Source organism: Varroa destructor, unplaced genomic scaffold (assembly GCF_002443255.2).
Source record: "Varroa destructor unplaced genomic scaffold, Vdes_3.0 BEIS01000002.1, whole genome shotgun sequence".
NCBI classification, from domain to species: domain Eukaryota; kingdom Metazoa; phylum Arthropoda; class Arachnida; order Mesostigmata; family Varroidae; genus Varroa; species Varroa destructor.
Window position 1 is genome coordinate 60,238,766 of NW_019211455.1, and position 23,742 is coordinate 60,262,507.

At 36.2% G+C, this 23,742-nt stretch overlaps 1 protein-coding gene across 8 annotated transcripts; it reads left to right on the forward strand.

The window, feature by feature from the left end:
* The first annotated feature begins 44 nt into the window (after positions 1-44).
* LOC111245775 (uncharacterized) lies at positions 45-23,384 on the forward strand. 8 transcript variants are annotated; one of them, XM_022794524.2, is made up of 15 exons: positions 45-199; positions 1,950-2,137; positions 5,033-5,164; positions 6,915-7,002; positions 8,451-8,581; positions 8,815-9,073; positions 9,481-9,555; positions 11,784-11,837; positions 13,140-13,193; positions 17,421-17,507; positions 17,644-17,791; positions 20,372-20,472; positions 20,799-21,012; positions 21,882-22,007; positions 22,341-23,384. In XM_022794524.2, exons 1-15 carry the CDS (start codon positions 132-134, stop codon positions 22,479-22,481), a joined length of 1,866 nt encoding a protein of 621 aa, XP_022650259.1. In that variant the 5' UTR covers positions 45-131; the 3' UTR covers positions 22,482-23,384. The 8 variants fall into 8 exon arrangements, with proteins under 8 accessions (XP_022650259.1, XP_086835209.1, XP_022650260.1 ...); XM_086979083.1 differs by having other exon boundaries at positions 97-199; positions 1,958-2,137; XM_022794525.2 differs by having other exon boundaries at positions 123-198; positions 1,935-2,137.
* The last annotated feature ends 358 nt before the right edge of the window (positions 23,385-23,742 follow it).

Consider the following 23,742-nt stretch of genomic DNA (forward strand, 5'->3'; position numbering starts at 1 on the left):
TATAATTAAACCGCTTGATTTATTTTTTAACTGAAGGTGTGCAATTCTCGGCGCGGTTGAGATTGCTCTGTTGTTCTTTCCTCATATTTTGCTTTATTTCCCTTTCCCGGCGTGAGCTTTTACCGGAGATAATGTATTTGCAAATACAATCTGTGCTCACGGTGCGTGTCGAGTCATATGTCATTGATCGACTTTTTAGGTTAGTAATTAGGTAATAAACGAACGGCAGGTCATCGATTTTAGACCGTTTCTCGTGTCTGAATACGAGCAACGTGTCACCAAATCGGATTGCTGTACATTGATTGATGTACAATGTTGCAATTTGTGTATGGTACTGCCGTTACATTAACTACTTTGTGACGCACTTTGGTCGAGTCAGTTTTCGTCTGTTGTATCGTTAAGAAACATAGGTCGTGAGGGTAACATTTGTAATGAAACATCAGGAGTGACGCAGCAGCTTTTAGTGTAGTCGTTGTGTTTCTCACAATTTACTAAGACAGAATAGACGGACGCATTTGAAGGTACTTTATCATTTGAATATGAATTTAGGTCTTCTTGAAACACGTAATGAAATTGGGAGACAGCACTGGATAAAAAAAGGTAGAGACGGATTGTACCGAAAAAAAACTCAGCCTCGATTGCACAACTGATTCCTAACAGCGTTTGTATGTTTTTTGTAAATAGCTATATAAAAAAAATACCTGTTCATGTATTTATGTTGCGTGATTTTTCAACAAGGCTCTACTAATACGTAATGAAAAGTGGGCATATGTTTATAAAATAATATGGAAACTTCTTTTTATTACCGCAAGAAATAGTTAGGAACTGCTGGGAAAAACTAGCCCTCTGATACTTGTCGCATAGGTGCCTAATCATTGACTATCTTTGCAGCGTTTCCAGAGTCACAAGTCAATTTCAATTAAAAAGAGTGTGTCTGCTTAAATAATAGTTTATATTGTAAAAACGTGAATCATTGGCCGTTTATACCACAAATACGTTTTTACATAATTATGCGTAGCCTTGAGATATCCTTATAGCACTGCATTCATCAGGCTTGCTCGCCATTTACTAGCCCGCTAAATGTTTACAATTAAAATTGTTAACAAAAAAAATCTAGTCGAAGTGATAAAAAGTATTAAGCCTCGTTGTTAGTCACGTTGATTTGAAGTAAGAGCTGTGTTCACATACATTCATTAGGTGTGTTAGTTCATGTATTTCTATGCTACCTTTATTGGTGTAGCATCTCGTACTACTTAACTATTTAAATATTATTAGCAGTGTAGTACGGCTTTCCAATGCATTGGTTTTCGGTGAATAATAATAAGTGTTTAGAAAAGGGCTTGGCCAAACGAACTTAGCCCGAACTTTGCCCTAACGAAATGCAGAAAGGGTTATTCTAACTATTGCTGGAGCTGTTTTGTATTTCCATACAAAGTAAGTTAAATAGCTTTTAAAAAATGCATGTATGGTGCGTGAGTGTTGTCGTATGTGGAGGACACGAATTAGTCATCCATCCAGTTAGTAAGACACTGTATATTTTATTGCAATGTGCACTATTTTAAATTAAGGCATGAAGAAACATGTCTGTAGCATGTCCGCATTTGGCCTTAAATGCCTTCTTATGAAGAAAATGGTACAGAAGCGCACGATATGTCGGTGTTTTTCTTGGACTTATTCATCTGCGAAGGTTAGCGGACTAGTGCCTAACAGCTTGTAGAGTGCCACAACGGTCAATCCTCCTACTTAATAAGAAACAAATTAAGTAAAAACAGAACACCTTTAAGTGTGGCTGAAGAACAACTGAGGCAATGCCGGATTTATTTTACCTCGGATATTTGTTTCTTGATATTTCTTCTTTGTGCCCAAAAGATCGTTTAGGGTTGCATCATATTTTTGACCCTAAATTTTGTTTATTATGTCTATGCGAATAAAACGGCGGTGCAATTAAGCCTCAAAGGTGGTGCAGAGTATTCATCGGTAAAGATGGCTTCATCAATCGTGTCAAATTTGTCGGCTGGAGAAGGAGATAAATCTGAGATACGGCCTATCCCAGATACTGCATCGGTTTCTGCACACGAAAGTGTTCTAGACTTCGTTGTCCTTCCTGAGAGCCCTGGTGGAGGTTATTTGTCTGAAGGTAAGTCTAGGCGATTATAGAAGAGGTTAGAAGCTACAGACTTTTTCACGCTTTTCAAGTCCACACAGAATATAAAAATACGAAAAAAGGTAGGTCCGCAAAGACTTCTTAATAATAAAACTAGGTCAACGATCCGTAACTTATATTAGAGAACATGTCACGGGCGGGTTTGCCTGGCGAAGTTGACTGCCCGATTCCGTATAATTTGTTCAGGAATACAGCAATGGAAAAACGTTTATCTTGTAATGCAAAAATATTTGAACTGATTCTTATTTATACACTACCTACCCGGGAGTCGATGAAAATCTACATGTTTTTAAAATTGTGGATTTGAAAATGCATATTTACCTTCAAATTTATCTTTTTTTATTCAGAGCGCGCCTTGGGCTTTCGCGTCGAGATGTCGTGATTCAAGCTACTACATTCGAGCTTTTTCCTCTAATTTCATTTGTTTTTTTTTGTATCTTTGTATCATCAAAGGTCCCTTTTTCTAATCAATGAACTTACACAAATAGTTGAACCAATATATTACAGCAGCATTTTTGTACATTTCTTATACATTACATGATACTGCAGGAGGCGAGTAAATAGATCAAACATGTATTTAGGTGAATAAGAAAATGTAACATGCATGAGATAACTAAGAAATCCTAGGCTACTCATGAGTAGTGGATGGGAACAATTTTGGAAAGCATGATTAAATTATGTCTAAGGACAAAAAAGGTGTAAGTCGAATTCAACATAGAAACATATTTTTTTACATTCTTTTTTAGCTCTTAAGTTAACGCATAAGTAATGGTGCGTTTACCAAATGTTTCTTTTCCCTCTGTCTCTTCTACGTTATTTGTTGTTTACTTTTCTCTCTTTAAATACGTACAAAGCAAAGCAGGAGTGCGCTTTGACTCACTTCTCAGTGAATTTGCTTTGCTTTATACTTGCCTCGAGTTCAGGCTATACATGTATATGGTTCTAGTAAAAAAAATGCATTTTCAGTAATCCGTTTAATTCACCTTTTGTCGAGGTGTAAAAACAATCCAAGCAGCTCAACATATTTGTGTCGTGTACAATGTACGTTACGTACCTAAAAAACTCTTGAATGATAGTTTGTGAAGTCTAATTACGATGTCTAAGAATTTATGGGTACACACCATCCTGGTGGACCATGGAAAAAACCGCCTCAAGGCAGTTTTGAAAGCGGATAGTCGATGAAAAACCCATGATTTGTGTTTCATGGATCTAGAAGACAAGTAAAAAGGAACTAGAAGGGAAGTGGAATAGATGAAAAACAAGACGGTCACAGGATTCTTCTTTTAGCCCTGTTGTATCGAGTAAATAAGGTTGCTAGACAAGTCAGGTCATTCTTCTCTTTAAAAATGCTAAGCCGCACGTGGCAAACATTGTAAAAGCCACCTTGCAAGGGCTTGAAAGAGAATTCTTTAGTTTCCACGTCCGTATTTTCCAGACCTTTCCCAACAGATTACCCCAACAGATTATTGGTGAATGAAGTTCTTTCAGGTTGCATGTAAATCGAAACTATAATAAATAAAATTTGTAGCACAATATTTGACAATAAATAGGGTCTCAAAAATTGGCTGAAGGATTTCAACACTAAACCTGAAAATTGGTGGTGAAGCGGAATCTCCGAATAAATTGAGAGACCTGAGAAGGTCACGAAGAGTGATGCCGAATATATAATAAATTAATTTCCTGTTGGAATCCCAGCAGAAAGCTGCGTTTTCTGTTAAGTGAACGAACCGCCATTACTTACTTACCTATCCAATGTATTGAAAACATTAATCTTCGCTTATTTCTGTGCGGGTCGTCTAGTGCTTTTTTCTTATAAGTGTACTTTATTTATTAAGTTTCACACCGTTGGTCTACGAGCTTGAGCTTGATGCAATAAATCGCTTAACTGAAGTTGAGATGCTAAGCAAATTAAAACATTAAATGAAGATAAATAGTTCATGCTTACGTTTTTATGTTGCCCAAGTCGAGTGTATGTAAACACACAGTTACAAATTAGTTAGAGAACCGCTAGCAATCAGTTTGTCGCAAGTGGTGGAAACTGCCTCCTCCAGTTAAATACTGCTTTATTTGTTTCAATTAACAAAATATTCGTAGTATGCTTAAATGTAACACAGTTACTTCATTTTATGGATCACCTGATCTCCAAATTTGTACTCGGATCCGCTCAAAGAGAGTTTTCAAGTTTACTATTCTATTCGAATACTTTTGTCTTTTGGTTATACATAGTGTCGCGCACCAGTTTTTTCATTTAGGTGGTTACGAGCACTAATTACAAGGAAAAGGTACTATGTGAAATCTTCTCTGACTTGTGTATTATTATTCATGTTAAGTTATAAATAATTACTGGGTCGCTTCAGTTTAGCTCTTCCAGTTGTGTTATTTCTCCAAGCCAAAGCTTATCTAGAACTTTAGAACTTTTAGTGTCTTGCAGTAAGCGAAGCTACTAAATTCCACTTCTTACTTCGGTTAGCGGTTTTCTGCGTGCTTTGTTTAAATAAAAAATTAATCGTTTTCTTCGATTCCAATAAATCTACAGGTTATCACGTTGGGTTCGCCTTCTCTACATTCTAAGTGTTTTTTTGATTTAGTCCACCGTAAATTTAAAACGAAGTTTCTCTAATTTGTTCTCAGAACTTTCGATTATCTTTCTTCTTTCTGCTTCCTCATTTGTGACATTTATTTGTAACAACAGTTATAAAAATATGTTACACTATCTAAACAGTGTGATGAGAACTTCTATTGAAATACACGTGACGTCTGAGTGCACATACAAAAATAATAAGGGATATCAATAGTTCTTTATATCTTTTAAATAAAACTTTATTCAACTAAACTTGTTTATCCTCTTGTATATGACATTATTCTTAGCTGGGGATGCATTTGATAACCTTGCTGTTCAACTACAATCCCTACCGATGGCTTCTGCGGTAGTACCTGTACAGTCTGTCTCACTACGTGCAGATATAGAAAGACTGACCACGGAAAATGAACAGCTCAAGAGTAAGTAATATACTGATTGCTCCGTTTTTCCAATATATACTTCGTCATATAAAAACATTGGCTGATTTTATTTTAAAGGTGAAAATATACCATACATTGTAGCTTGGTAATTATTAATATAATAAATAGAGTACTACAAACATCTTTTTAGCAGGTCGGTCAGTAAGTTAGTTTCCGACCAATTATAGTGAATCGCCCGAACCTGCCCATGTATCCAAGACTTTGGAGCTCTCGAGTAGATTTGTTTTAAACTCTGTTTCATTAATCCTCGAATGCCACCATTACGTGAACAACTACTTTGCTTCGGACTATAGTGGTTAGTTATATAATTACACTAAACTGTGAGTCATTGTAAGGTTCACAGTACCGAAAATTTTCCAATTCTTTACGGGAGGCCACCAGCGTATCGTCAAATCGATGCTGGAGTCGAGAGTCTGTGTGGTCTCCATCATTTAATCCGGGGCGGAAGCATGACTTTCACCCTGAAGAATTGGGTTCGACGAGTCTGAGAGCTTTCATCTTGTAGACTAAGAACTTCAATATCTGAAAAACTGGGCAATCTATGTAAGCCTGCAGAAGACAGGGAGAATAACTAGCTGAACGAGCATGTCGGCAGAATCGATCCAGATGCATTGAATTGTCAACATTCAATCGCCGACAGGTTAGCCCTGGTGAACTAAACTAAGTTACCGTTACTTCTTAGTTTAGGAAAAATAATTCCAAAGATCCAGAGACCATAGGATATATTGCTTTACATCAGTTGTTGATTATTCGGTCTTTTACATTAGAGAGATATGGACTTTTATGGATCAGGGAATTTGCAACACGCTTTGTTTGCCGCAATGACTATGGTCACCGCCATTGCCCGCGTCTTGCTGTTATGGTCACGGCCTGCGACACTACCATAGAAATGTTGGTTCATGCATGAGAGTCGAATTTGCACATGGTCAACGTCGCTGCCACTACCGTACTAATTATGATAAAAAATCAAGGATATTTTTCGTACGAAAAATACCTTTGGTTTTTTACCACAAACTGAACTCACGCCAACATTAGGCTGACGAAGCTTACCGAGTGTGCTGCCTACCAGGGCATCCTGTTCGGCATTGTAACCCGATTACGACGCCCCCTCAGTTTGGCGCGCTTCTTTTATTTATAGCAAGATACCCATAGCGTCGTCGTGCTTTCGGTTTAACCATTTTGTATACCTGGCCTCTGTGATGACGGATATGAAACGATCTTGAGTATTTCGTGTTGGAAACCTTGTTACAAGACTGTATCTATTTACGCATAGAAGCTTACGGCTATTTCTTAAGACGTCAAATTGTTAAAAGCCTAGTCTAGTTAGATGTCTTCTATGAAAAAAGTGCTACCATATTCCAATATGCCGGAAAGATACATGGGGACTGTGTAGATATCAGGCCGACCGTGTGCACCTCGTGGTTACTGTAGTTGTGCCCAGGTTTCTAGAGCTGCAGGCCATGAAACACTTCCAGTCGAGGTTTACTAACGATCTTCTGACGTTGAGATGGATGTGGAAGTATACAACGCGTCCTCGTATCATATATAGATATAGATAGCTTACCACTTGCGGCTGCCCGTGAGCATATAAACCATTTAGTCTGTCTCTCATCGATAAGTCTCCAACATCTATTTGTACTATACACAAGCACGTTTTACTGTATAATAAATGCATACTCAACATCCATTCATCATACAGACAATACTAAAATTCTCATTTGTATTCCAGAGGCCGCACTGGACAACAGTCAATCAATGAAAATTCATCTCGAGCGATGTAACGTTTGGAGGGAACAAATGCAGCGAATATATGAAAGGTGACGTAAAATGGATGGAAAAATGATACATGGATGGAAAAACATAAAAATAGCTTTTCCTAAACATGAATATTTCTTATTATAAAGTTGTTTCATCTACTCAAGGCCAGCATAATTTATGAAAATCGCAAGCGTTTTCGAGATTTTCACATATTTTTCTTGCACCAAAAAAGAATTTGCAACCCACCTCATTGAATTACTTTTAAGCCATAAATGTTCTCTCACATTTATATTACCAAAAATATATTAGCGGTGAATATCGAAGTCTATGTAGAGCACAACTTTTTCAATAGCAATAGTCATTCATATCATAATGTTTTTCCGTTTTATTTATTCTATTATTGACTAATTTTTTACGCACAGAATAGGTAAATACTATTATAAGATCTTCTCAAAAAAGCTGAAATCTCTAAGTTTTCTTAAAGTTTGCAGGATTTTATAAATATTAATATTTCTGCACATTTCGACATTTACTGAAGTTTTAGGGTAAATTTAACAGCAACTATGTGAATGAATGAAGTAACCGAAGGTGTTAATGAAACTAACACAATATGATAACTAATTATTGAAATCACTAAAGAAAACTCAAATATCAAGTTATGAAAAACCAACTGAAAGTTTTTTTTTAAATAAAAATGAGAAATCTATCTAATGAGATGGGCTATAAATTTCCTTCGATAGAAAAAGCTTGTATTGAAAACTCAAAAGCGGTTGGAGGCCTATAATCTAACAGCACTAAAAAATGAGTCTGTGTCTCTCAGTGGATCAGGCTCACACACGTACTTTTTTCCTTAGAGCTCAACGTTTGCGAAAATTCTAGAGAGTCACTAAGCTATCCTCCTGCTAGTAGTATCTTTATATAGTTTATATGTAATGCTTTGGCGTATTTCAATGACATATTTTTTTACATTCACTTATGTTGCATATTAAATGAAGAACTGAAATAGGCACAGTGTAAGAATCTGGAAGGATTTTCTAGAAGATATATATATATATACTGATAAAAGATTTTCAAATTACGACTCTCGTTCGATTTAGTGTATCGAGGCAGAGTTATAAAATAAAGGAGGTTAGTGATCGAAACACTAACAAAATGGTTTAAAATAGGTGCTTGGACAAAAACGGGAACTCGACCAATAGTGTGTACTAGACTGACTGAAGCACTAAACCATAAGGATTCATAAAGAGGATAATCATGGAGAGTGGAGTAAGGGACGAAGGGAAAAAAGTTGGATGTGTTACCAGTAAAATCTTAGGGAAATCTAAGACTTTAAAGTGGGCATGCAGGAAGATAACTGATCAACCTATAAGCGGTATGTTCAACTGCAACCATATGGTTAACATGGTACTAACTCAGTTCACTTACTACTGACCGCGTCCCTCATTACATGTTGTCGATGCTTATCAATTTATGTGATGCACTTTGCTTGTTATTTTCATAATATTAGGGATGCAGCTATGATCGAAGAGGCGCGTCAGACTACGATCAAAATGCAGGAGGAGAAAGCGACCCTGCGGGCGTGTCTTGAGAGCACCCAAAAAAAACTTGAGGATGCTATCGTCGAGAAATTCAGCCTCTGTAAGTAACTGCTAAAAAGTACCATCTGAACTAATAAGCCAAACGCACTTTTTTGGTTACGCTTTCAGCTTCCGTGCCTATTACTATATTTTATTAAATGTTGCTGAAAACAGCATCATTTGTGGCTGCTGTTTGTATTGTTCTTAAAAGCCAACCCCTGTAATTTGGTTATTCCTCCGATACCAGCGTGATAACGTGCCGTCTTGCTTTGGTATCTTGTTTTGTTCTAAAAGCCGAAATGAAAAAGTCTTTAGAGGAAGAGTTGCGCGAACTGCGATCACAGCTTGACGAGTGCCACCAGAAACTCGAGGAATCAAACCAACGGGTGGAAGATCTAACCTATGTCTATGTTGACTCTGAAGAGAGCGCCAAGCAATACGGTTCAGAAAGGGAGGTTTTGCGCAAAAAAACCCAAGACAAACCGGAGAAGGTCAAAAAGGAACGTGATGTTATCACAAAACAGCCTGACGAAAGGGATACCCCAGAAGAAAAGTATGTCTAGTATTTGAATTGTGCTCAGGTGAATAATTGATTTGACTGAATTAGTTATACAAGTTGATAAAAATGCTTCAAATGAAACTGAAATAGTGTGTCGTTAAAAACAGATTCATTCTATAAATTACAATTGCAAACAATTTATCCAGCAATAAATTATCTGAATATTCTAATCATATTCAATTTTATATCGGATGATATATAATGTACTATAACTATCGAAAAAGGTAAGCACTTCGTTTTTGCTTTTGTCAGCGACGAATCCGTGAATTATCATAAAATTAAGTTTAACAACATACATATATTATTGTAAGTAACGTTTATGCAAGTTCCTTTTAAGAAATTAGAAGAAATGTATATAGCCAAGGTGTAGTCATAATTGAACATCTTTCCATCCTTTTCAGCCCCGTAGTTGCTTCACTCCAAACGGAAATAGCAAGCCTGAAAGTCGAGGTTGAAAAAACAAGCAATGAGGTTAAGTAAGTAGATCTCAATTGTATTTTAATTTCTACAATAAAACGTCTGATACATAATAGACATTTATTTAGACTTCCGTATTTTTAAATTAAACTAGATCTTGGTTGGACAATCTTTTAATATACTGAGGAAGACTTACTTATGGCTTCCCAACTTACAATGGGTCAGTACTTAGCATGTTGCATATTTGGGATAGAGGTGCGTGTATCGTACCCCATCAATTGCTCTCCTGCTTTTTACGAAATTCTTCGATACATGTGATAAGAACAACTAAAACTCATAAGTGCTATTGTCCAGACAATATTCGGGCTAAAGTCATATAATTATAATATTGGATAATATTTGAACCCTAATTTCTCGCCATAATTTCAACTTTTAATGACATAGTTATCCTAAAGTATTCGCACGTCGCCGCTGTCGACTTTAATGTCGCTTAATTCTAGGTTTCTTTAGCAATAAACAGAAAACGATATCTTTTTATTTTTGGCTAATACCTCGCAATAAAGAAGTCATTCCTTCTAATCCGAATCTATTTGGCACAAAGCTAACAATTTTATCTTGTTAAAGACGTCTTGTCTTCTCTATTCTTATTATTCTGTGTACATTGTTAATAGATGACATTTAATTAAAACGTCAATTAGTTTTGCATGCATTTGGCAGTTAATAAGTTTTAACCTCCCGTTTTTAAAATCCTAAAATAAAGTGCATTTTTGAACAAAACACCCGTCCTCATGAAATGTACGCTTGATAATATTTACATCATCTTGCCTTCATATATATCCAAAAAAAGAAGCATTTTGTAACTAGAGATACTACTGAGATATTAATATCTTAATTGTGTTGCTGATCTAAGTTAACTAAGTAATGTAAGTTGATAATATTAGACCCGTTTGAGCGTAAGAACTAGACTGAAAGTTTAAAATAAGGAATTGGCACCTTTGTCTTATAACATTAAGAAAGCTTTTAATATATGCAAAAAACTAATAGATTGAATTGGGATGAGCAAAAGTGGCTTACAGTGCCGAAAAATCTGTTTACGGATTTGTTTTAGGATTTAAAAATAGAATTAATTCAAAGGGTAGAGGATACTGAGTTGGACTTTGATACTGCTTTTTATCCGCATTACGGCTAAATAAATTGAAATTGACATAAGGATGTTCCCCTTAAGTACAACGTTATTCCTGATGGCATTTTTCTAAAGGTCTACAAGGTCTTTCCGACAGCTCTGATTCATATTTCCGTTTTCCAATATTCCTGTAATTCATTTTTCACATCAGTGCACATTAGAAAAACTCTAAATTAGTGTTGACAATTATAAACACGTGAAAAAATGACAAACTCAAGAATAATAATAATAATAATATGTACAGCTTTTTTTATACATTTATTTATTTTTAAGGTCGCCCGGGCGTCGAACCCCATCTGTAACACAATTGTCCCTTATCCCACTATTAAAAAAATGTTTCAGTTTAAGATTGTGTGGCATATGCTATCTATACCCTAAAAAATTTATTAGACATAGAAAAATGCGTATACGGGAAAAATCTAACATACGGTGCTTCTTAGTATCTTAAAGTGTATTCTGCTAACGTCAATAAGTGAAATGCATAAAGAATCTGACTATCGAATGATAGATAAATTTTTAATGCTCCTTAATGACAACCTACACAGTGGCAAAACAATAAGTATCGTCGAAATTTTGCTCCAAGTCTGTTGACATCACTTTTGCATCATAATATTAATTTTTACTCCTGTATATGTCTTCAGAGATCTCCCTTGACTAAAGATACATCTTCGTATCACGTTGTCTATTCACTTTTAGCTTACAGAGATACCCGCGCCGAAGTGTCAATTTGGCAAATAGAGTTCTCACTTTTTTTAAGCGATTTGTCATCAGTTTCATACATTGACCTCTTTGATAACAAACTGGTAAGCGGGCAAGTTTTAGAGAAAACGCAATATGAAAAGCAGACTAAAGATTTTTGTAACCTTGGGTTTGTACCAATTAAATCTAATTTTTATAAATTGAAGCAAAGTAAGTTTGGGTGATGAAATCAACTGCAAGCGTCTTTCGTGTCTCCCGCGAAAGTTAATAAATAATGTAGGGTCTTTCAATTATAATATGTGTGAGACAGTCTTTAATGGCGGTCGTTTACTTAATGTCATGACACTTTTACTAATGCTGTAACTTGATACCCGATAACTACTGTTTCTCAATGTCGATTTTTAGAGAAATGACGTCCCGGTATGCACAACTCACGGCCCTCATTTCTGAAAAAGAATCGTAAGTTGGTACTATAATAATAGTTTTAATGATAAAATGTAATAATTTATAACGTAGCAAACTTGCAGACTGTAGCAAAACTTCTACGACTGATAGGAAGTAGGCTAGAAGATTTGCGGAGTAGACATCTACAATTTTTATACGAAGAAATGCATCTTTATGGTTATTCTTGGCTATTATCATGTCTATTACGGCTACAATGTATTTATAGATTATTACAGTGGCTCTCCATTAGCTTGAAGTACACAATTAAAGTAAATTTCTGCTAATTTATTTTGGCTTCGCTTATTATTGTTTCGTGGTCAAAGTTGAATCTTGAAGTACACCATCACATCAGGTTTAATCATATCTTTGATGTCACAGAGACGCCGCATTATTTGCTGCGTTCTTCCGATTATATTAAGTTCATTCAATGTGAAATGTGACAAATATTAATCTCATATGATGCTACTTTATAATAATGTGACATTTTGCAAGACTTTTTCCACTTAAGGTGTATTTGAATTTTTTGGAATCTAAGACTGTTCATTTAAATATCGTCACTTTTAGCAGGCCTGTTGTATAAGTTATAGAAAATCAGAAAATTCGAATAGCTTGCGAATATGAGTTCTATCTTGGAATTACAGCGGCAGAAAAAGCTCGCCGCGTGAACTCTGTATTCGGTCAAAAAACTCCGTTTTAGGCAGTCATGAGCAGAAGATGATTACCTCATACCGAAGATGTTATGATCGTAAAAATGCGGGAGCTACTGTTAGAGGTTTTCTATCATTCATAATACTAGCCAGACATTACACTCTCAGATTGAAATTTTTTAAAGTCTTGATAACTACTTAATAAGGAAAATATGCTTATCTCAAAACGATGTGGAAACTGACATTCGAGACTTCATAGACTCGTACCCAAGACCTCTGCGGGAGCGAGACAGGCTACCATCTGAATGGCAGAAGGTCATAGATATTAATGGCGCGTACTGTAATTGAATATAAAAGAGCTAAGTATGTGAAGAAAGTTAGAATTTACTATGTAACGTTTCATACTGAACGATCTAATGGTAGCCATCGGCTGTCAATATATACGTCAATACAACAAAACAGATTGATATTCATTTTTTAAGGTATTTTAGATGGTTCACGTTCTGCACTGCGTTTCTTATAGCACAAATTGTGGACACCCTTGTTATATTACCAGTATCAACGTGAAATTATTATAATTACTTCGAGTATTGGCCAAGTTTAGTACGTGATTGGTTTGTTATGTTCATATATGCTCAATGGAAAATATGTCTTCACATTAATATTTCAGAGAGCTTACCGAACTTCGTGCTCAGTTGGCAGCATCTATTACCGATAAAGAATCGTAAGTACATATTTTTCGTAAAAATAAATTGACAAGGGTTGTACAAACTTGGCTAGCCTTGGTACCATTCTCTTAGATACCCAATTAAGAACTTTTTAGTTAAATGAGAAAAAGAAATACATATGTTAGCTAAGATACCAAATTATTTTCAACAAATGTTCGCGGTTCTACAACTATCCTATTGTAGTAGCGCGGTAGTATTATTAAAGCTATTATAGTGATGGAGTATAATGAAAAAGGAAAGATTGAAAAAGGATCAAGAAAGTACGCTAGAGATAAATAAACAAAATGGCATAAAAATAAACAAACAATAGTGTATCAGCTTTTCCGAAATTATATAAAGAAAAAGTTATATAAAAAAAAGTTATATAACCTTTAAGCATATTAGGAGACGCAGCAATATTTTGGTATACGTTAGGTGAATATTTTCCATTGTTCACACCTTGAAGCCAGCGCTCTAGGAGCGTATTAACTGCTGTGCGCTTGTAATTTAAATTAGCTATACTCGTTATGGATAGCTTATTTGAAAGACCTGGCGACAGGATACACTATGCCATCTATTACCCTTTTCTACTACCCTTTCGAAATCACACGGACTTGAAATGAAGGCTAAAAGCGTCCTTGGATTCGACAATGCTTCGAAATATTCCATATTAAGCCAATATAAACCGCATTGGCTGTGCTCAATTTTTCTCAAAAGCTTCTATGATTACAACGACTCGTATTTTGTTTGAAATGTTGAGATGAAGTCCCAGCCTCTGCGGTCTTCAATTTCCCAATTTCCGTTTTAAAGATGCGTGCCTTAGTGATGAATCGTTATTTGTTCAGTGTACTCACCGTGTCTCGATGGACTCTACCAGCCTTCTCACTTTCGACGAACATAAGGTTATTCTGAGCCTTGATTTTCAGTGCTAAATGATATTATTACCTCTGAACTTATTCTCTAATAACACTCAATCAACTTATAGCCGTAGATGACCAAAGCATTGATGTATATATTTACCGAATTTCGAACTGCTAGTGATGGGTCATGTAATACTATAGTTTTCCGAATATTTCGACCTGCTGAACTTCAGACAAACTGAAAAGACTTTTTGCATACAGCATACAAACCGTATGCCTAATGAATAACCTAATAATAATGAGAAGAGGGCTCATGATACAGAAATCTACGCGAGTATAGACGCTTAAAAGAACAGTAGCTCTAAAATTATCTTGTTTAAGACATTCGTATTAAGGCTACATAAAATGAAAGAAGTCTGAACAACACTAGCTTTACCGTAACGACTATTCAGTTGAGTTTGTAGATAGATACGCCTTGTATATTAGGGAAAGAACCTTACGTCTGGCGTATTTGTGTGGAAAAAACACTTAGTTATTGAAGCGGATTGGCTTAGCTTTGAAGTTCTTTCATAGGATCCAATGCGCAGAACCATGGCTCTGGGCTTATAAAAACATGTACTTATACAAGAAATTGTATGTTTACACCATTACAATTCGGTCACACTTAATCGGCGGAATGTCCTTATCCCGCGGCCGGTATTTTCTAGCACTTACTGAGTTTACGTGCGCTGGATGATACATTCAGGGAATTTTATGGGTGCATGCCTGGGCAGGATACCATTTTTTCCAAAGTGGACTAGTGGGTATCTTGCACAAGCGCATGGCAACAAACTCTTACAACGAACTCTCCAGTTGTCCTGAAGCACATCGCGCTATCGGGACAATAGGTGTAGTGATCATGGAATTTCGTACCATTCAACAATACAGATGCTCAATCATTTACAGCATAAAACTTGTGGGTTCTTTGCCAATGGACGAACAAGGCACGTACTTTCTTGGCTTTACCTTGTAAACCAGAATATGTAACACACGTATGTATGCACATTTTCTGATCAGTATTTCCATGTTCGGGAAACAGCGTAACATAACTTGGCGTACGGTTTTATTTACATCTGGGAGACCCCGGTGACAAGTTATAAATACCAAAACCTCGGTTGATTTTGGTAGTGCTGGTTGCTATTTCCTAATATCTGTTCGACATAACGTGTCATCAGAGGTAAGCCTACTGGCTGTCTACCCTCCCTGCAACACCTAGACACCTAGACGCAAGTCTAATCGATGGGCCCTGTTAAGGCACTGAGAAAAATATTTTTAATGGTTGATCCACACTACGATCTCCGAACTTCACAGTGTCAACACAGTTGAAACCTGTTACTCCTTTTTGCCGTGTTGCCGTAGAACCGCAGTTCTCTCGGAACAGCAACCAGTATACTTTATTAAGTAGGTGCGCCTCCGGGACCGGGTGTCGGGTTTATTCGACGTTTAATCTCAGGCCGTATCGAACTAACTCAGTGTAAGGACTTACTTTAGTTGCTTCAATGAAGTTTGCAAACACTTTCGATTTGGTGGTTCTCGGAACGTTAACCAGGAGCACGCTATACATGAGTTTGAACCCACCTTACCCAGCAATGCTCTTTTAGTAAACACAAACCATTCAAACATCTGCTCATCCTTACTGCATAACAGCTGAAAAAACCACTGAAGCGACCCGGCTTATTTTAAGGGGAAACTCTCGCAGGGCTCCTCTTTGAAATCGCCCCATGTAGTTGTCTTCCATACACGCAAACCGAATTCCAGTCGAGACAGGCCTGCAATCACGGTCATGCTCTTGGTATTATCTGATCGGCAGACCACCCGCGATTTACAAACAATCGCTCAAATTCTTCTTTAATCAGGTTTCGTCGAAAGCCAATCTCGGTGACGGCGTCCAATTACCCAGTTCACTCGACGACTAGCCTCTCCAACTTGTCCATATCGCCAGCTGCCAAAATAAATCGTACGGATTTAGCTTTGTTGTTGCCGCCAGGGACGAGCGCTTCCCAACCACTTACTTTGCATTTATACAGCCATAGTCGTGTCTTTATTTAATCCATATTACGGTAGCCACACCATGACACTATCAACGTGATAACTCTTGATATTGAATAACAAAAAAATAATGAGGGATGAGATGTTTGAAATGGGAAAACTAGGTTTAATCCTTTATAATAGTTTAAAACAATGAAGGTAATATGTAATACATATGCAAAAAAGTTTGGTGAGAAAAAAGTGGCTGAGAAAGTTATTCAGGGCAATCTGCCTTTCCAAAAATGTTTAAAAATGAATAGAATTTAATTTTCAAAAGTTTCACAAGTGAAAATGTATTAATGTTAAATTTTACGCACAGGGTATTCCAGGGAAAATCGCGCGTTCGCCAAACTTCTTTCAGTACCAATTGTTGGTGGCCTTGTCTTGATAAAACCACATCTTATTTACATTGTACCTATCTAGCTTTGATCACAAAAATTGTTTTGATGTGTGCCTGTAGAAAAATTATTTTGTATTATTGCGTCTACCATGTCGCGGCTGCCTTTTGTTTCATGCAGCAAGCGTATAACACTTCACATAATGGGTAAACTTGAGCTCTTCGGCTGAAGAAATCTTATATGGCAAAAGACAGGTATCCTTTGTGACAAAATCTTATATGGAATTTCTTTGGCCAGGTAATACTGTGCGACAGGTGAAGAATCGAGATTTCAGATTTCCGAAGAATTCCTTTTTACTGTAGTAACAACCTTTTCCGTACGGACTCTCCATAAGTGCACAAGACATGAGGCAATAGATAAAGGAGACGTTTGTTTTAAACTTTTCTATACAACGGCCCAAGAAGGTCCTGGAAGATCCAGTATACCGTCTTCAATATAAAATGCCTTCATCAACATCGGGCCTAAAAGCTAAATATGAACAATTATTATATAAAAAAATAAATGTGATGCTGGAAGTAAGTTGCTAGGTTAACAAATTTGCATATCCGGATACTATTCATATGCGGATATAACATGTAGGTCACGTTTAATAGAATGTCTTTGTAATTTCGAATAAATGGTACCCCATCACTGATTGTTCGTATTCGTTTCATGCCTAATAAATTAAATAAAAAAAAAATAAGAAAAAAATTTAATGTATGATTACGTATGATGTACTGGTTGTGAAAATTATTAATAGAAATTGCTTCTTTTGCAGAAAATATTAAAACCAACTTAAAACGAGTTACTTAGTTAACGTACTCCTACGTAAGCAGAAAGGGACCACGTGTGGAACCACATGTAGCCTTTTTCTGTTTCAAGTGTTCGTATTATAACTCGACAATGGAAGACTTTACCTCATTGTGTCAATATACTGCAGGTGCGTTGAGAAGTTACAGAGCGAGTACGACGATCTCCTGAAGCAGATGTCATTGAAAAAGGCTGCTTTCGATGCACAGCGAGAGAGGTACTAAGATAGTTTTTGCTTGCCCATGTAAAAAAATTATTTTCTGGTAAGTTGCAATTCATTGTAATTCATATAAGTTTTTTAATGTCAAATTTGCAGAGCTGTTCAAATCTTACTCTCATGCTTGTAAACTTAGGAAAATTCAAGAATTGAATGCGCGTATATGCTTCCTGGAAAAGGAAGTCCAGCAGGGCCGACGAGACGGCATCGCTCTACAAAACGCTGAAGCAGCTTTGTTAAAGGCTGCAGCAGAACGCGAAATAGACATCCTCAAGCTTTCAAATGTAATTATCACTTGAAAAGTTTCTACCGTTAAACGCTTTTGCGACGTTGTATTATTTAATTAATTTATATTAGTGTCAAATGCTAACGGGAGCTAGTTATGGAAAGCGAAGATTTATATAAACATAACACTACAATTACACATTGTATTGTCACCACGAAATTTATTTTCTATAAGTGTGCTATGTTAGGCTAGTTAATTACAAGCTTCATTGCATTAATCACGAAAGCTTTGATTTTTTTTATATTTATTATTTAGTAAAGGAATTTAGTAAAGGCTTCCTATATTAGGAAGCCTTATTTTGTTATGTTCTTTTTATCTCGTGGTATATTTACCACTTTGATGAAATGCCCGAATAAATAGTAGTTTATTTGTTATCATAGTGAAACAAACAACAAGTATTTATTGCTTCTGTAATAAATGAATCATTTAGTTATTTGCAATATCTAATATTCATTATGTGAATTATTCCAATTTCAAACCTTGTATTAGATTGCGTGTTTTCAGGTTGTTGGGTCATAAGCCATAGACCTGAGTCATTGTTAGTTCCAAAAATTATGTTCGTGGAACTAGTAAGAAAACACGGATTAGATAGCCATAGTTAGCAGTTTGGTTCCAATTTCCGTTACAATAACTAGTACGTTAACTTCTGTAGTATTACGCCTTTACCAATGTAATGCAGATTTTACTGCCAAATCGGTGCAAAATTGTACAAATTGGTTTTATAAGTCTTGGCTCTTCCACTGCTTCCACAATTGATCTAGATTGCCGTCTCGACCAACCAGTCAAGTCCAAAACTATTACATTGATCAAATCGTTACTTTTTTGAAAAGATGGGATGTGAGTTAATGAATGAGTGACTAAATAAATTAGTCAAAGAGTATGTATTTCGAAGGCATGAGGCGCGTTCGCAACTAGTATATTTGAAATCCATATTCTAGAAGAATTTCTGCAACTCTCTTAGCGCTTAACCCAAACAAGAAGAGAGAAACTTTTAGCGTTCTTAAATATTCTATACGAATTTCTGTCATCGCTTCCAACGTGTCGACTAGGTACGATATATGAAAACCCGAATTTTGTTACTAAAGAGCAACAAGAATTTAGGAGGAGAGATTCACCGATTATGACATGTAGCATTAAACTAGAAGAAAACGAGTAAACCGCATCACAAATGGCTGAGCTTTTACGGTTGGCTATTAGTTTTACAATTGCAGTTTCTTCTGAAATCGTAGAATACCCTCCAGTTAAAGAACTGAAGTTGGCCAAGGAGTTTCCCTAAAAATGCGTAAAACCTCGTTTGCTGCAGTTACTGAATTGTAAACTAAAATTCACGCTTACAGCTAGCTATGTTATTCCGTTAGGTGTTAGGGGAAAGTGTTTTCACCACCGACTCTAACATGCTATATATGTGATTAAATAAATCTAGACTTAAAGTTTAAACGACTAGGTTAATAGGGTTCCCACTTAAAAGAGAATTTGGCAAATTAGAAGACTTGCTTAGCTTGTTGTTAATACGCCGTCATTCATTCAGAAGTCTACATACAATAACTAAGCCTAGAGGCTAACACGGAACTATCAAGGACACGTAGGAAGCGAAAGTGTTATATAATGAGTATTTACGTGAGTACGTAATGAGTATTTATTTATTTAATCATATTTACGAAATCCGATTATTGACTACTGTATTCGAGATAGCTAGCTAATATTTCAATCAAGGTACATTTCGTATGATGGCCTGCGACGCAGATATTATTTATTTTACCGTTCGAATTGTTAAAAAGACTATTTTTTCAGTGAACTTAATGTGCATTTACAGATTGCTAGGAAGTTTATACACAACACAAAAATTTTATTAATTGTCGAGATTCTTCTAAGTAGGGCATCTAAAGTGGGAACTTTCCTTTATCCTGAAAGATTTTTAAAGATTGGATCTGGCCAAAATCAGATATTTCTAAGTCATAGCCATTTTTCAAGCACTCCTTTTTCATTTCCGTGAGCATTTTTAATATCAACTAGCCAAAAATCGTTTGCGTTTGACTAAACTATTCAATTGGCAGTGGATCTTCTCTCCTCTCAAATGGTCGTTAATTTCTGTCTTAGGAATCCATTAAAAGTGGTTTTTTAAAGCATTCTGATTATTTTGGGCCTTTTAGACTCCATTGATAATCATTTAGTTTATGGAAATTCTTTTCGGATTTTTTCGAAAGTGCATGAAAACGGGTGATAACGTATACTGATAATTTCGAGCAGGATGTTTTCTTTTTCCCTTCCACTTAGCTTAAAGAGATCGGATAATCCTTGATCGTCACTCAAATGAAAAAAAAATGGTATACTGTTTTTCGCTATCAGAAGTTTGTTGCTTTGATCTGGAAGGAACTGGTTTTCATCTGGTGCTAGGACTAGCATGTCCATCACGACAAACCAGTCTCCAGATTTTAACTCGGTTTAGATACCCCACCCTGTACTGCCTCCTGAACTTTAATAACTATTAATTAAATGACATGTCTGTCCACATGTACACTCAACTTGAGTGTACAAAAGATATTCTTGAAGTTCCTTCACTATTTTAAATCTATTGCAGGCAAACAGTGAAGCTAAAGCATTAAGAGCTGAGTCGCAAAGTCTCCGAGACGAGCGAGATGCTCTGAGAGCAGCTTGTGAGCAGGTTAATGCCTACGTCAGGTAGGTTATTCATTTTTTTGCTTTTCTCGTCGATATTCTCCGACAACCATTATTTACGTTTACAGCTCATACAGGTGACCTGTATATCGTTGCTTCATGTTGGCTTTTCAAGATCGTCAATATTTGTACGATTAAGTTCCCCTTAATTATTCACACGCCAATTCACTAAAGAACTTGAGTAATTGTTAGTTTCATTATTAACCCAACCTATGAAACGTCTCCTTTTTAGTTAGACAACAAAGTGATACAATAAACGTTAACCAACCTGTTTTTGGGTAACATCACCGTAATACGAACATCGACTGCTTTATTGTCTTTTTTTTTAGCGAATTGAACGTGCTCAAGCAACGTGAAGCCGCCTTTAAACTTCTACAGAATGACCAAGCTTCTCAGATCGAAGCATTTAAAGAAGAGTGGCGTAAAGAACACATTATACGACTTAAGTGGGAAAACGACTATAAAGAGTTACTACAGACCTGGCAGGCTTTCGAGCAAGACCAACCTGTGATTATCGGCGCAGAGAGCGCAGAGAGCAATCAGGTTGGTACATATCTGATAGTCAGGCGTTTCAGAAATGGAAACATTTTTTTTTTACCTATAAGCAACCTCTCCTCTTTTTCTGTTAATCACTGCATTCTAACCATAACAAAAACAGCCATCACTTGGTCAATGATATATGAGATTAGGACCGTAAATTACAAACTATAATACAACACTTAATGTCTAATGTAATAATCTGTCATAAACGTGCCGGAACCTTCTTTGAAAATTAAAACAGCAAGAGATGTATGATTAAAAAACCTTTCAGTTTTGTCTTTTAAACAACGAGTATATCACTATATTTTACGATTCTTAACTTCGGACCAAATCTGCTGCCCACATTTTTTAAAAACTTTAAGAAACGAAGCTCGAAGGCGTTAGCTTGCATGAACAGAATGCTCCACGATGGATCCTGTATTCCTTTCCACTAACTGCACTGCTTTTATTGCAGTTTCGTTAAAACTATATCCTAGTTGAGATTTTTTAACTTTGGTTACAAGAAGCCTTTGTACAAGCCGCTGTTACAAAAACTATTCACAGTTGGGTGAAAAGTAAATTTGATAATACCTTCTACCCAGATTCCACACGAGGTCCGCTTTTGTTAATGACTTCTGGAGCACTTGAACTCCCAATATGCATTTTTGTTATAAAAATTTCGCGTCTGACTTGGGACCTATCTCTTGCTATACATAGCAACATGTCGCCGACTGCTCACTGTGGACATATTATGGTAGGCTTGTCCAGAAAGAATAATGAATTTAGTTATCAATATATAAAAAATAAGAGTGCGATTATTTATATTTATCAAACTATTATTAAACGTATTTTGTAAACACATACTGTTTTCGATTTTACTATACCTTGACTAGATTGACCAAAGGGCCGTGGAGCTAATGCATGCCGAACGACTTCGCCTTGAAGAGACCGTGCGTTCTCAGCAACAGGAGATTAGTAATCTTCGAGCTCAGAACATGCAACTCATGACCGATAAATTGGTTCGTGTTCATTCCTAAATAACCATACTGACTACATTATTTATTAGCTTGAATTACAAGTATTTTTGGTTTGCTTCTATATGTGTATACACAAAGTGTATTCTGAATTTCGTAATTAAACAAATTTAGCGCTTCGATGAGCACGCGTCAATTAGCTTATTATTGTTTACGTAGACGCGGTTGAACCGAATGCAGATTGGATGCTTGTCTTATACACTTACATTCGTATATAAGTGTATATATTTATCACCAATACTAAGATTTTTGTCGAATTTATATGATAACTAAGGGTGTTCAACCCAAGTGCAAAATGTTAATTTTTATTACTTACAGATAAGCATTCCTCAGCAGCCAAGTCGGACATTTACTACAGCTGACTTTTGCTGTCCTTTATGCAGTAAAGCGTTCACCGACCAAGCTACTTTGATTCATCATGCAGGCTTATGTAATCCCGATGAAGAAGGCGGGCCCTAAACACCACAAAATGAAGGATTAACGAAAGAGAACAGTTGAGGCTAAAAAATCCCTAGGTACATTGATTAAAAGTTACAACTACCCAGGATGCAATGAACCAGTAATGGCTGGAGCAGTCAGTTCTCAAAAACCATAACGGTACCAAACAAAACGGAGCTAGGTACAGCGTGACACAATAGATGGTTTACAGCAATGAAGAGAAGCCACTCGTAAATCCGATAACCGGATGAAATCTAGGTTATATATCGCGAACATATGCGGCGAAATAAAATTACAATTGTCAACTAATATGTATGTATTAGGTAGCTCCAGGTGCTCACTTCAAGTATATTTGTTAATGGCTATTACAAAGCCATCTGGATAGACTGGCTTGTTGTCTAATTTATGTAATGAAATTGGTGAAAACGGCCTTTAACCTTTACAACACACTAGAAAAGCGGCAAATTACATGTAACAGGTGAGATTCTTAAAGGAAACAATATAGCCCTATTATTATAACGATTACTATTTTTGCCTACTAGACTTGCAGAGGTTTACCTGATTAGTTGATTAGTGCACCTTGCAAATGAATTCACTAGTACTTAATAGTGCTAATTTTTCAGGTTTCTTCATCCAAATTCATCTCGTTTTATTCTAAGTCATTTTCGTTATGCTTAACGCGGTGGGATTAGTGCCACTGTAGAGTGAATCGAATACCGTATACCTGAGTTAGTAATGCATTCAGCATCCGATGAAACTTCATGTACTGCGTAATTCAGTGAAAAATGCAGTCAATGCGCTTTATATCCCACGTTAATCGAAAAACTGTCTTATAATAATCACCTATTATATTGTGCTATCAATTTATTATCAAGCTCCTATTTCAAATAAATTGGCAAACCCACTGACATGTGCTAATCTTAACTTCGTTTTTTATTTAATACAGCTTTCGCACAGTCTGTGTGATGTACATGCGCATGGTTCTACTTCCTTTCGCCTGGCTGGAATTTCGAGACTACACATGATAACAAATATACAGATCAACAGACGATCGAAAAAAATGTTTTGTTGGCTGTAGTTATTTTGGACCAGTTGAAAAATTTGCCGGATTATTAAACCAGCCCGATGTATCTAGAGGTAGTAATGGATAAGTAACAGCGAACTATACATTCCATCAAAAACAATATTAATAAAGCATGTTAGATGTATTTCGATCAATAATTTTTCTTTAATTCAAAACTGTGCTTCTAAGAAAACATGCGGGTTTACTTAAAACTTTAAA

Bases quoted from the DNA above. Each gene is read 5' to 3' on its own strand.
- LOC111245775 (XM_022794524.2), top strand. From the start codon at position 132: ATGTATTTGCAAATACAATCTGTGCTCACGGTGCGTGTCGAGTCATAT. The intron at 7,003-8,450 runs GTGACGTAAAAT...TCATAATATTAG, and splicing joins ATGCAGCGAATATATGAAAG to GGATGCAGCTATGATCGAAG. The intron at 11,838-13,139 runs GTAAGTTGGTAC...TTAATATTTCAG, and splicing joins CTCATTTCTGAAAAAGAATC to AGAGCTTACCGAACTTCGTG.